At 47.7% G+C, this 14,352-nt stretch overlaps 1 protein-coding gene across 1 annotated transcript in view; it reads right to left on the bottom strand.

Moving 5' to 3' along the window:
• The window catches only part of Cacna1c (calcium voltage-gated channel subunit alpha1 C), a 712,468-nt gene that overhangs the window by 79,791 nt on the left and 618,325 nt on the right, over positions 1-14,352 (bottom strand). The window contains exons 20-27 of the mRNA XM_019208417.1: positions 11,060-11,189; positions 9,744-9,803; positions 9,540-9,599; positions 4,854-4,960; positions 2,359-2,446; positions 1,699-1,806; positions 844-896; positions 408-554 (exon numbers count right to left, since the gene is read on the bottom strand). Coding sequence (XP_019063962.1) covers positions 408-554; positions 844-896; positions 1,699-1,806; positions 2,359-2,446; positions 4,854-4,960; positions 9,540-9,599; positions 9,744-9,803; positions 11,060-11,189 — 753 coding nt within the window. The remainder of the gene's footprint in view (positions 1-407; positions 555-843; positions 897-1,698; positions 1,807-2,358; positions 2,447-4,853; positions 4,961-9,539; positions 9,600-9,743; positions 9,804-11,059; positions 11,190-14,352) is intronic.

Genomic DNA, 14,352 nt, shown 5'->3' on the forward strand with positions numbered 1-14,352 from the left:
ATTCTTCCCATAATACTCCCATATGCCCTGAGGGCAGTGATGGAGACCTTGTGCATCATGCTGAGGTTGGAAAAGGGAACAACAACAACAAAATCACTCATTTTTGGTGGAGTTTCTACAGTGTTAACATTTTGTGCTGGAGATGTAGTTCAGTGTGCCTAGCATGTGCAAGGCTTTGGGTTTGATCCCAGCACTTCAGATAAGTAAATAAAAAAATTGACATATTCTAGAAGAGTATGTTTCAGCACTGCCATGATCTCTAAGGTGTTCCAGAAACACATCCTCACTGCTTGGGACGTGTGACCTCTGGAAAGGAATGCAGGGCAGTAACAAAACCAGGCAACCGTGGACCTCTGTGGTTTGGCCCACCAATATCAGAGCAGAAGGGCCTTGGTTAATGTACTCACTCTGGCCACCCCTCAAAGGTGGAGACGGTGAAGAGGGCCATCATAGCTGCCAGGACATTGTCAAAGTCAAACTTGCTGTTCTCCCAGCTGCGGGGCTGGATGATAGGTTGGTCAACCTCCCCATCTTTGTAAGTGATGTAATTACCCCTGGGAGAGGAGGAGAAAGAGTCATTTTGGTGTTTCCTATGTTCCTTTACACCTGACCAGCCAGTGACTTGGTATGCTGGGTGGGATGTCCCAGGCTAGGGTGAAACCATAGGGTGAAGCCCCAGGGAGAACTTCAGTGGGCAGAGCCCTCAGGAGTAGATGAGTCTCTGTGGCACATCAGTGAGACAGATTCCATGTGGGTAGAGTCCAGCTGTGCCTTCTCTTAGACCACCCACCAACCCCCAAGGTAACCAGCTTTGCAACAGGCTGCCCACCCGTGGACACTCACTTGCATTCTGCCTCGGTCTGTTTGGAACTATCAGAACAGGTATAGAGCTTTCCCTGGAAGCCAGAAGAACAAAGTGATTAGCAATGCTCATTTGTCGATGAATCCATCAAAAAATGATTAATGGGCATTTCTAGTGCCCAGTACTGAGTCAGGGATTGTGGAATTAAAAACTGCAAGATGAACAGAATCTAGATGGGGCAGACATGACTCACATCCATAAAGCAGAGACTACAGATGTCAGTACTGTGGGTACTCCTGGAATTCAAATGTAGGCAGCTCTAGCCTCTGAAAGCTGGATTCTCTAGGAAGTTCATGGGAGGAGGGAGGAAGTGGTGCCAGTTTTGAAGGGAGCTCTTAGACGGGAAGAAATCAGTGGGAGTTTCTATGGTAGGTGAAGGAAAACAGGGGACTAATGCTTCAGGTCAGAGAATAACAGAACAAGAGATGAAGGCAGAGAAGAGAGGAAGCCAGGGAGGATCCTGGCCTCAGGCTAACTGGGGAAGTGTGATGTGATGCTAGTGATAATAAGCAGCTGCTGTAGGTTTTGAGCAAGTGGATGACACAGTGCTTCCAAAAGACGAAAGTTCCTCTTGCTTTTTGGATAGAAGGAAGAGCAGCCAGCTGAAGGGCCAGGTGAAGCTAGGACAAGGGGCCTCAGGCTGAGGAGCAGAACCCCCTTTTCCACTCCTCCCTCTTCTGGTCTGTGAGACTTGAGCAGAGAGTGGTGGTCAGAGATTACATTTGGCCCCTTCTGACCCTGGCTGTTGTCCTCATTTTTTTGTACGCACTGGTTCCCAGTCCTGGAATGCTGACATGCAGGGAGGGAGGAGGGATAAATCAGGACCAAGACCTCACCTTGAAGAGCTGGACCCCGATGCAGGCAAACATGAACTGCAGCAGCGTGGTGACAATGACGATATTCCCGATGGTCCGGATGGCAACAAACACACACTGGACCACGTGCTGCAGTTGGAGAAGGGAAGGGCCCAGGGGACATGGCTTCAGCTCAAGCTCCCCTCAGCTGGCCATGAACCTCTGCAGGGAGGTAGCATAGGTAGCCACTCTGCCACAAGCAGGAGGAACCAGGCTCCCAGAGGCCAAGCAACTCCCCAGAGCCACATAGTGTACGAGTGGTGGAACCCAACAGAACGCCCAGGCCCTCTGGGACTCTCGAGGACTTGTGGGGATATAAGCCCTGCCAACTTCGCATCTGATGGCTGTAGGCACATAGGGACCTCTTCATTGCCTTGGAGGCCAGTGCTTGAGTGGAGGTCTCCACTTGGCAAATGTTTGCTTCAGATCTTGGGTTTTGAACAGTGGCCTCTGTTATTCTGTTCATCATGGAACCAGGACTTGGAGTGAGACTACAATCTGGGCATCCACATGGCAGGCTCTGGCCTGACCATGATCTCTTCCTCCCAGCCCACCTCTCACCTTGGATGGACCTCCACCAACCCCCAGGCTGACAGATGCTTGCTGGAGTGAAGGCTCCCAAGCTGGACCCACCCATCTCACCTTTAGCCCCTTAGCCCTGTTGATGGCCCTCAGGGGCCTGAGGACTCGAAGGACTCTCAAGATCTTCACCACATTGATTGCACTGGACCTGGGGGAGAAACAAGGTGGGTGATGCACTTGCCCTGCTTCTGGCTCAGTAGGAACTGATGTGCTGAAGTAGGGTCCTGATGGGCTAATTCTAAGCAAACCCAAGAATAGGCAATCTGTCTTGGGGATTTTTGGGGAGAACATTCTTTATTCCTACTCCCACCCCTAAGAACTTGGAGCTTCCTGCGACTCCTATACTTTCTTGTTGGTGAGTATATAATGAGAAAACCAATTCAGCAGGAGTCGTGAGCAACATAATGTGCCACTAAGGGGACATTCAGATGTCCAAGAGGACACTGAGAGCAAGGCCAGCCCGGATTCAGACCTCCCAGCTGCCACCTGCCAGCCAAGTCACCTAGGATACATTTCCTAACTTTTCTGAGCCCTCGTTTCTTCATCTGTAAAATGGGGCAGTAGTAGCAACTAAGGTCATTGCAGGAATTAAAAGGGAATTTTTTTGTGCATCATGTAGCAAGCAGTGTGTTGGGGACGTACTATGAACTGCGTAGATGTTATCTTTTCTTATCATGCCTGTTGAAGACATTATTGTATTTAAAGAAAGACTATATTCATGGTGCAACTTTAGGCCTTGTGGTTGGAGGGTGTAGGTATGACGAAGTGATTTTGGGGTGGTAATCTCAAACACAGATCCTAGGCAGATGTCCATTATATGTATAAATACATTTCACTGCATAGCATGTTCAGGACTTCTAGAAAGAACAGCCTCACAGAGCTGATGCCAGGGCCAAGCCAGAACTTCTGGGAGCTATCAGCTACTGCCCTGGTGGTAGGATGGCAAAGGACCCTTCACAAGCCCCTTCAGCAAAGATGCCCAGATGGTTTCCAGTTAGCCATCCTGCCCAGGGAGAGCTTACTAATGACCTCAGGCTGGTAGGCAACTCAGAAGCACATCCCCACTCTCACAGGCTATCTGACTGAGTGTCTTCTCCAGAGGCCGAGAGGAGGTCTCTGAGCTGCCTGGAGCCTAAACCTTCAGCAAAGGTGGGTTTTATTGTTCACAGGTCAGGCTGAAGTGCATAAGAGGGAGCTAGCAGAAAGATCTGTTTTTCTCCTGCTCATAGGTATTTAATTCCAAAGGATTCAAAGGGCATTCCTCTTTCACTGCACTTCTTGAGAATCTCTGGGAGGGAGTCAGTATGCACTCATTCACAGTAGAAGGGATTTAAAGGTTGGATGGGGCAAAAAAGACTAAAATGAGGAAGTTTTGGTTCAAGGTGCTACAGTGATTTAGCAGTAGTTCTGGGATAGAATGTAGATCTATAGGCTCCTAGGCAGAAAATTCTGGGTAATATAATTGATGTCACAGAATCGGGTCTTACTCCCACGGTCCCCAACTCATCCTGAAGGCTGACCATAAAACAACTTTGAGAAGGCAGACCCAGGGCCCTGGGACTTATGCCTTTCTCTGCCATTGGTTTGTACTTGAGAAAGTCTCGTGTTCTGAACTTTAAATTTCCCATTTATAAGTTGACAATAATAGCTCTTGAACTGTTTACATCATGGATTTTTTACTTTTTTGCTTTGAAAGTCAAAGTGCAGGTTTAATGTGCCTAGTGGTTAGGATGTCGGAGAAACTCACAATCAAATCCTTATAAGGCTGGTCAAGGCTTGCAACCTTGATTGTGCAAGGGACTCTCCTGGGAAGCTTGAAAACTCTCAAAGCTCAGAACAAACCCATCTGGGGGTGTGATTAAGGCAAATGTCTTTTTTTGCAGTATATGATTGAACCCACGGCCTTTACACTGAGCTCCCCACCCCCAGTCCTTTTAAAAATTTAAGATAAAGTCTTGCTAAGTCACTAGGTTGACCAGGCTGGGTTCAAACTTAGAATCCTTCTGCTCAGACTCCCAGAGTGCTTGAATTACAGGTATGGGCCACTGCTCCTGGCTCAAATGTAATTTTTAAAAACTACCCAAATAATTTTTCCATGCAGTCAAGGCTGAGAATGAATAATTCTTCTCTCTTTCACACACACACACACACACACACACACACACACACACACACACACTCTTTGACTGAAGACATGGATGAGAGAAAGGGTGGGAGGATGGACCAGAAGGTCAGGGTAGGCTACAGCAATGGTAGGCTCTTGGCATCTGGAGGGCAGCCAAGGACACTGGGCACATGCTGGAGGAGAGAGAAAGGTACACGGCCTGGCCCTATCTTCCATGGCAAAATCCAGACACTCGGACATACTCCTGTGATCAGCGTACCAGACAATGGATGCAAGAAATCACAGCCACCTTGTTGTGCAAGCTCCAGGGTCCTTCCTGTTACACCATTCACACTGGTTGCCCTGAAGACAGCCTTCCATGTTTGGTTGTCCTTTTGGACCCCAATTCCTAACTGCACGCCCCCTTTTGGGCTCTGGGAGCCCTACTCACTGGATGCCAAAGGAGATGAGGGACACGCTGACGACCAGCAGGTCTAAGATGTTGAAGTAGTTCCGGCAGAAAGAGCCCTTGTGTAGGAAAGCCCCATACGCAGTCATCTGCAGGGAGATACAGAGAAATGTGAGTTTGAGTAACCCAAGCCCAAGCTCCAAAGACTCCTCACCTCCTGCTACCTTTTCTTCTATAGCTTCCTTTGGGCAGGTCCCAAGATCTATCACAGGGAAAAGGATGGACTGTGTAAGGAAACACAGTACCCAGCAAAGGGTTCTGAAAATATTCACTCAACTGCCAAATAATTCTTCCAGCTGTATAAGTGGCTCCCACATGGACCATGCAAAACTCTTCAATCCTATATTCAAAGCCCTAGAGTGAGCCCTCCATCCCTCTTTGATTTCCTACTGTTCCTCATCACAAGTCCATGATGGCTCCAGCCCTCTAGGGCCCTTTGTTGGTGCTATCTACACTAGATTTCCCTTAATGTACAGTTCCCCCACTTGTCTCCATATGCTCTTACCTTCAGGGCCAGCTGGAAAACTAGGCATTTGGGGGTGAGAGAAGGCACACCCAATAGGGTAACCAGCTACCTGTATCCTGGTTTGCCCAGGGCTTAATCGGCTTTATCACTGGAAAGTTCTGCTTGCCAAGAGCCCCTCAGTCTGAGGGAAACTGGAAGAGATGGTCACCTTAGTGCCCAGCGAGAAGTTCTGCCAAGCGCTGGCATTTAGCATCCCTCCACTCCCTGGCCTCAAAGAGTGCTGGTTCTATGTCAAAATCTTCTCAGCCCAATTTGATCCTCTTGTTTCTAGATTATATCTGGGACCCTTTAAGGAAGTGCTGTAGCTGTGTGTGCAGGGGGGAGATGTGGTGCAACGGTGCAGAACACACTTCTGTTGCCTGGGTTTGAACCCCAGACCTATAGTATTTCATTTGTGCAGCTTCCGGCAAGATACTTAACTTCTCTGTGGCTCATTTTCATCACCCGGAAGATAAAGATAATGGTAATACCTATTCTCTAAAGTTGTAAGCATCAACTGGGTAATTATATGTAGAAAACACTTAGAACCCTCTCTTGCAGAGAGTGAGCTCCAGGTAAGTGCCACTTGTCATAGTAACTTGGATTTGAGTTCTGGATTCTTCCTGTAAGAGAGAAGTTGAGTTTCCTCACGTGTAAAGGGGGGTGGTGGTGGTGGATACTATTCGCTGCCTCTGTGAAGCTCATGCAGGTAAACAAGGGCCCTCTGAAAACTTTAAAAATGAGAACACACAGGATGATGATGATTGCTGGAGGATTTGACTAGGATTCCCTCCTCTGGGGCTTGTAGAAAGCTGGGCACCGTGGGTGCTCAGCAACACCTTTCCCACTTTGGCGGCTTGAATTTAGGGCCTGTGGATATCCAGGATTGTAAAAGGCCATGGGCCATGAAGTGTCAGCCAAAAGTAAAAACTCAGAGCTGATGGCTAAGAGGATGAGAGCTGCGCCCTGGTCATCTGGGGTCCAGTTTATCTCTTTGGAATCAGAGCATGCCTGGGGTGCTGAGCTGGTAGAGCAATTCAAAAGCAAACACAGGAGGGAACTGGCAAAAATAGCTCTTGCAACCTAATTCTTTCCATTTATCTCCTGCAGCAGAGGATCACAGGGGACATGGGCACCTGTGGTTTGCAACGGTTTTTAGAAGTGGGGAGATTACATAAAAGGTTGCAAGGGAATGTGGCTGCAGATCTCTCCCAAAGGCCTGCCATCTGGAAGGTTTACTGGCCCATGTCTCAGGAAGACCTGGGACCCCAGAGACAGGGCTGGGGCTGCTCCTGCAGCTCATGCTCATCAAAGAGACCCTATGCCCAGAGAAGGCCGAGCACCTTCCTCAGACTCCTTGCTCTTAGTCTGAGTCTTAGAGAAGGTGCTGGGGTGTGGACCCTCTTTGCTCGTGGCTTGGACATTCTGAGGCTGGTACTAAGCTCTAGCAGAGCTCTCCATGTAGGGAGGAAAGCACCCTTTAGACAGGCAGGTAATGGGGCTCAGAAGGCCAACTTCTGTCCTCTGGCTTTAGGCTTCTGTTTGGTTAGGGAATCCAAAGGAGACCAGCCTTTCAGAAAGTGTGTGTGTGTATATGTGTGTGTGTGTGTGTGTGTGTGTGTGTGTGTTTGGTGAGGGACATGCAGCCAGGCAGAGCCAGAGGAAGAGTGACCGTGGGAGAAAGGGCAAGTGGGAGAGGGGGCATTTATCTGAAAGCCATTTGTGGCATTCAGGACACCACAAAGGAACCTGCCAGGCTTAGGTACCAGTGCAACATGTGCTTCCTCTACACAGTTTTGCTGATTGCCGCCACCCATCTAATCCTTGCTTCCTGAAAGGCCTGTTGTGGGGCCTTTCCATGCTGAGGAGAAAGGGGGACAGAGCATGGGCTCACTAACTCTGAGCTGGAAGGGCAGCAGTAGCCCTCTGCTCAGTCGCCAGCAATCACATCCCCCGCTACTTCTTAATGAATCATTACTCTTGACTTTTCCAAGTGCTGCTCCTAATTCGACTTTCTTTTCTGTGTAACAGTCTTCTGCATTTCAGGCTAGTTGGTGTATCCTGCACACCTTTCCGTTTTAAGGCCAGACTGCCCTGGGTCCTTCAATGGTTCCTTACGGTAAGCCTTGTGGACGGCCAGCACTGCCTGTGCAGTGGCCGACGCAGGGTCTTCAGACATAGGATAGAGACCCAGTGAGGATGAAGTGTAGGAAGTGCACTGGCACGGAGTGGACATTCAGAAGCACAGTGAGCATCAGAGAGACCAGAGGAGGAACGGGAAAGGGGAGGAAAGGGCCTTTTGGGGATGACATTTGTGGAGAGACTTCCACTTTTGCTGTAGGATGATCTTGAAGGAGATATGATACCACTGAAATCCACAAGGGGTCCTCTGAGGGGATCCTGAGATGGGGCCTCTGAGCTTTTTGTGTCCTGGGGAAGAACTTTTTTGTGTCTGTATACCTTCCTAAATCTAGAGTTCCAGGAACAAAGCAGCTTGCTGTGGAAAAGGGATTCCCAGCAGTGCATCTTAATGCAATCACATGGTTCTTGGTTCCCACTTCCCCCTCCTAGAACTGGGCTTGGCCAGATCATTTATCCCTGAGCAGAAGAGAAAACCCTGAGCGACAACACCCTTGGTGAGTTCGAGCCAGTGACAGAAGCTCAGACAATTGGATGTCCAGAGACAAGGATATCATGGTAGGCACGAAGAAACTGCTGCACTCAGTTTGTGAGTGGGTGTGATGGAAATGTCACGTCCATAGGTCATGATGTGGCAGTTTCATCAGGAAAGGGCGGGCCTGCCGCTGCCAGTGGCACATGGTTGCAGTGGATGTTAGTTCACGGCAGCCTCAGTGATGGGTGAGAACGGGACCTGAGCTCCTTGGGAGGAGAGGAGATACTCGCTTCATGCAAGTGTCCCGGGAAGAAGACGTTTGAGCTGAAGCCTGTGCTCTGAGCCTGTGGTCCCTCTCTTCTGGCAAACCTGGCCACATTTCAGAGACAAGCTCAACTTACCCAAGGGCTCAGAACTCACACCCTGCAGCCCAGGTGGGTGCACCAGCTGGGTGATTGATTGGTGTAGAGACTCAGAAATATATGGAAAAAACTGAGACATGAGCTCTCTTGTCCAGTGTTGTTTGGACATAGGCTTAGTTTTAGGCTTGTTTTGAGTGTAGGTGTGTCAAAGCAGCTCGGCAGAACCGAGCTGGGCCAGCAGCAGGCAGAGCTGGGACAAGTGCTCAAGCACTTTGCAGTGCTGGTTCTCACCCTCTGTGCTTAACTCAGCATAGTTCTTCCTCCCTCATGCTTAGGGCAAGAGTTCTGCAACACAGCTTTGCTGCAGGGCCAGAAAGTGATCTCTGACAGCCTGCTGAAAGGCCTTGGTTGGGGAGCTGGCTCCCAGTCCTGCACCAGGCCCATGGTATAGACATGTGGGCCCAACTCCAGTGTAGCCCTGATGTCTGTAACCAATACTGAGGAGGTACTGATGGTGAGTATCCTGAGAGAGCAGCCAAAGGGGTTCCTCCAGGCCCCAAAGTGTTTCTAGGCCTGGAGTTTGCGTGACATTTCCTCTCAGCAGGAGGAGCGAGGAAGAATTCTTTATTGGGGAGGAGGGAGAATTTTAAGTAGGGCTCAGTCATTGACTGACTGGAGATGGTGTGTGTGTGTGTGTGTGTGTGTGTGCTGATGGTGAGTATCCTGAGAGAGCAGCCAAAGGGGTTCCTCCAGGCCCCAAAGTGTTTCTAGGCCTGGAGTTTGCGTGACATTTCCTCTCAGCAGGAGGAGCGAGGAAGAATTCTTTATTGGGGAGGAGGGAGAATTTTAAGTAGGGCTCAGTCATTGACTGACTGGAGATGGTGTGTGTGTGTGTGTGTGTGTGTGTGCACTGCTGATATAACAACCTCTAAGCGATAGTCAGTGGGGGCTCCTGCAGGTTGAGGACTGCCTAAGGGTGGTCGGAGGGGAGGCGATGCAATGGGGTGGGCTTCTGGCCTCTGAGCCCAGGAAAAATGATGGCCCAGAGCAAAAGGCACTGATTTCTCCATTATCAGGCTTGAGAGTCAGAAAGAGAGAGTGAAGAAAACGGAAGAAAGAAAAGTGTCATTGGACTGAGCAGAGATAGAGGAGGAAAGGAGCAGGGAATGCATGGAGGGTTGAATTACCTTAAGGATAATCTCTAAGGTAAAGATACTAGTGAAGACATAGTCTGCGTTGCCTAGGATCTGAAAAACAAGCACAACTGGGTTAGTGGCTGTGAGAGCGAACCCACACCAACAGGAGCACGTGTGTTAGCGGCAGACAGCAGCAGGGAGCAAGAGTTCTGGCAGCAGTGAGGAAGGAGGAGGAGAGAGGGGGCGGGACTTTACCTTCAGAGCAATTTCAATGGTGAAAATGGTAGTAAAAACAATATCAAAATAAAACAGAATCTGCAAAACAAAAAGAAACAGGGTGGGGAGAGGGCGGGGGAAGAGAGGAAAGCAGGACAAGAAGACTGGTCAGTGGATGTTCACCAGAAAAGGAACCCCAGTTCACAACAAGGTGTGCATCCCTGCGGAGACTTGGAAGGGACTTGGGGGTGAGTGGTGTGCGCTCGGCACTGGATCCTGCCATGGGGTGGCTCAGGCAGACCAGTGACTCTCCATGGGACCCCAGAGAGGTGTGAGCAGCCCAGCTGGTTCTGGGGCTAGGCAGTATCTGCTTATACATGTTTCTCATTAACCAAATTTACTTCAAATCCAAACCAGACAAATATTATATCTGCCAAAAGGGCAGAGAATGGGGCTTATTTCTTTTGCAGGGAGATTCAAAATGCTTAACTCACAGTGATGGGACTAAGCTCACCAGCTTCCTGTGCTGGTGGCGATCTCTCCTGGTATCTTGTTCTTTGGGACCTGGGAAGCAGTGTCCTCTAGGTCTGCTCAGGCCAAGGACAGGCTACAGAATTTATCATAACCCAGGGAATGAATCAGGGATCGGCCAATACCTGCTACCCTAGGTAAGACAACCTGGACCATGCAGACTCCTGGGCACCAGGGCGGCTCCAGAGCAGGGGCTCCTTTCTTCATGCCTATCTGCTTGGTATCTGATAAAGTTCTAAAGTTTTGAGATATAGCAATTTTTAGTGTAGCCTCTTAGGCTGTTCGCCAGAGCCTTAGGTGACTCTCTAAATTTAGATTTATGCTATGGAGATAACCGAGGCTCTCTTTTCTATAAGGTCAGCCTTATCACTGGCACCTTTTTGCAGATGGTCTCCCTCTGGTCAGAGCATGCTGGGAGCAGGGAGGAAGTCATGGACACTTCTCCCTGAGGTCACAGGGAATGTGAGTTTCCTGGGGAACATCCACAGGCAATGATGTGCCCGACCTCTGCCAATGATTGAACCAGCCTGAGGCGTTTGGGCACATGCTCTCTTACTTGCTTGTGGTCCCAAGATGGGTTTCTATAAAAGCCCTATCTTTCTGTTTGTTTGTTTGTTTTTTGGTACCGGGGATTGAACGCAGGACCTTGCGCTTGCGAAGCAGGCGGTGGAAAAATCCCTACCTTTTAAAGAAATATGAATGATGCGTTTGCTTGTGAGGTTGGGAACTGGGCTCCTGACTGATCAAAGGAGTCAGCAACAGAAGCTGTGGGCCCGGCCACGCTCTTGGGCAGAAGGGGTGCAGAGAACAGAAGGGATACACACATGATTCCTGAAGGAGGTGTGCTGTACAGGGTCCTCTGCAGCCAGGGATATGCTGCTGAGCAGAATGAAGAAGAGGATCAGGTTGGTGAAGATCGTGTCATTGACAATGCGGTGGCACTGGAGGCGAAACCTGCATGGGAGGAGGAGAGAGATGAGGGCTGTGTCAGGAAAGAAGGGGGACGTGGCTCTGTGTGTCTCCGGACCACTCCCCTCAGCTCCTTCTTCCAGGCGGTAAAGGCCTTGGTAGTGTGGGAAGGGGTCCCCTCAGCCTCATGTTCTTCTCTTGCAGGATAATGACAGCCACCCTGGCCCACCCCATGATGTCATTTCTAGGGAACTTAGTCCTAAAGAAATTTACAGACAGTGACCTCTGGTATTATGGAGGGTTACATCTGAGACAATCAGAATCTCTGAATTCTCAAATATTTCTATGAAATGAACAACTGGATTTTGTTTGGAGATTTGTTTTCCCTGCCACTGGAAAAAAGTCACTTTATAAGGTCTACTGCATAATTTTGTGTAATGCGAACAAGAAGCTACCTGAAGACATAAATGCTGAAGCCAGAGAGGCCAGCTCTCTGGCCAGGTGATTTGCTCCCATGTCATAGCTTCAAGTGTATAACTTGGTTTCACACCCCAGACAATGAAAAGGAGCTGCCCCATGTGTGCTCTTGTGCGCTCATGGATAGCACCACAAAGAGTCTTGCATATCACATCTTGCAAAAGCAAAAGCACAGGAAGCAAGTACAGATTGCTTATTGCCTTCATTTCATAGCTAAAAACACAGGAGGGCTGGGGATTTAGCTCAGTGGTGCCCTGCCTGCCTCAAAAGTACAAGGTCCTGAGTTTGGTCCCTGGTACCAAATTAGAAACAAACAAAAACAAACAAACCCCATAGGAACCCAGGAAGGAGGGGCTTGCCCAGAAACACAGCTGTGGTACTGGGGAGTCAGCGCTTAACAACAGGCCTTCAGACTTCCACTCCTTACATCACAGGTGACTAAATGCTCCAAGATATAGGGAAGGACAAATTTGTGGGGGACAATGCTGGTTTCATAAGAATTAGGAGACGTGCTAGGGCCATTCCCTTCAAACCAGCCAGTCAACCAACCAACCAACCCACTGAGCTGAGTTAAAGTTTGTATACGGGCAGCCTGAGAACAGATGCCAGTCACAGCCATACTATCAGGAAACCCAAGTTTCAAGCCAGTCTTGAGGTGGAGCATCTGGAAGAAAGTTTCCATAATTCCAGTCTAGGTCCTTGGGATTATTACCAATAAGGTCATCAAACACACGAGAAGATGAGCCACTAAGATGAAAAAATCAGAAGAAATAATAAAGTGATTTAGAATCTCCCCAGGTTGTGCATATCAGATACAGAATATAGGATAACTATATTTGAAATAAAGGAGTTGGGCCAGGGATTTAGCTCAGTGGCACCATGCCTGCTTTGCAAGCGCAAGGTCCTGAGTTCAATCCCCAGTACTGCAGAGAGAGAGAGAGAGAGAGTCAACCACAAAGATGCTAAACCCACAGTAACTATTAGATATAGACAGATGGGTCTGAACAGCTAAACGAGTAGAGCTGACTAGAATGTTAGAATATAAAGGTCAACATAAAAAAACTGGCTTAAGCAGTAAAATAAAGTTGAAAGAGAATTAGCCAACTGGAAGACACATCTGAATAAATCACTCAGAACACTTCAAGTGAGGTAAGGAGATGAAAGATATGCAAGAAGCTTTAGGAGACAGGGAGGATATTCTTACTCCAGAAAGAATGGCTACCATTAAGAAATCAAATAACAGCAAATGCTGGGGAAAAAGGAACGCTTCTACATTTTGTGGGAATGTAAACTAGTACAACTGCTATGGAAATCAGTATGGAGATGCCTCAAAAAACTAAAACAAGAAATTCCACCCAACTCAGCCATTCCCCTTCTGGGTATCTGCTCAAAATATCTAATGACATGTTGTAGCGATACATGCATACCTATGTTTATAGCAGCAAAACTCATAATATTTAAATCTTGAAAGTGGCCTATACATCTATCAACAGATGAATGAAAAAGAAAATGCAATGGAATAGGGAGAAGGAGGGCCACAAGAAGGAACAGAGAATTAACGAGAGGCAATCTTTAAGGATTATGGCTGCACATGACCAAGAAAGGAAGAAAAAAAATTAAAATCCTTAAGCCTAGGAACATCACGTATGATTTAACAAGATGCGTGAAGAGAAACCCACAGCAGACAATGGTAGTGAATCTGCACAGCACTGGAGGTCACAGAAGATGTTGATGAGAGCTAGAAGAGATAGGCAGGTAAATCAGAGAGGAGTGGTAGCTGGGATGCCAGCGGGTGTCTCACAGAGTCACAACAGCCACTTTATGGTGGGATGGCATCTTCAAAGAACTGAGGGTCAAAAGCTGTCAGCTAAGATCATGTCCACAGTGAAATTATCTTTCAAAAATAAGAAATTAGACAATTACGTATGAATACAGCCCAAGTGAATTCAGCATAAAGGAGCCAAAGGGACTTCTAAAGACTGCCCTCTAAGAAGAAAGAAAATGTTTGCAAAAGGATAGAGAGGTTCTAAAAATGCTCAAAGACATGACAGCTGCAGAGGGATTTTCACTTCGTAAGACAAAGGTGGTAAGGGGTGGATACAATGAAAATGTTATATACATATATGAAAATGCCACAACGAAACCCTGTGTTTTGTACAATTAGTATCATTAGTAAAAAAGAAACAGAAAACAAGTTTAAGTAGAAATGACATTATGCCTGTGTCAGGAGACCTTCATGCATATTTTCTGGCTCTTGAGCACTCAGCTTCTTCATTTGCAAAATGAGAAAAATAATTTGCCTGACCCCTTTGGGTATCAAATGAGATAAAGCCGCTAAAATAAAGCACACTATAATCTGCTTTAAATTTTTTGAAGAAAGGTACAGCTCAGTGGTAGGGATTACTTAGCATATGTGAAGCTCTGGGTTCTATTCCCTAACACTGCCAAACAGCAACAATCAAACTCCTCAAAGGAAAACAAAAAACTGTCTCCAAATAAAACCATGCACAGTATGTAAATATAAACATACTAAGTATACAGGATAATAATGACGATAATAATGTCTAACTTGTTAGGTTAAAAATAAAGCTCAGTGCCAAAATATGAACAGACAGCAGCATGAGAGCTGGGAGCTAATGAGTGAGTTGAAACGGTGCAAGGTCCTTCTTGTGTACAGGAGGAGACTTCAGATATTGTTTAGCTTTATGTTTTGGTGAAGCTAATAACAGGC

This window comes from Fukomys damarensis, unplaced genomic scaffold, assembly GCF_012274545.1.
Source record: "Fukomys damarensis isolate Sample0158 unplaced genomic scaffold, DMR_v1.0_HiC HiC_scaffold_5, whole genome shotgun sequence".
Classification (NCBI taxonomy): Eukaryota; Metazoa; Chordata; class Mammalia; order Rodentia; family Bathyergidae; genus Fukomys; species Fukomys damarensis.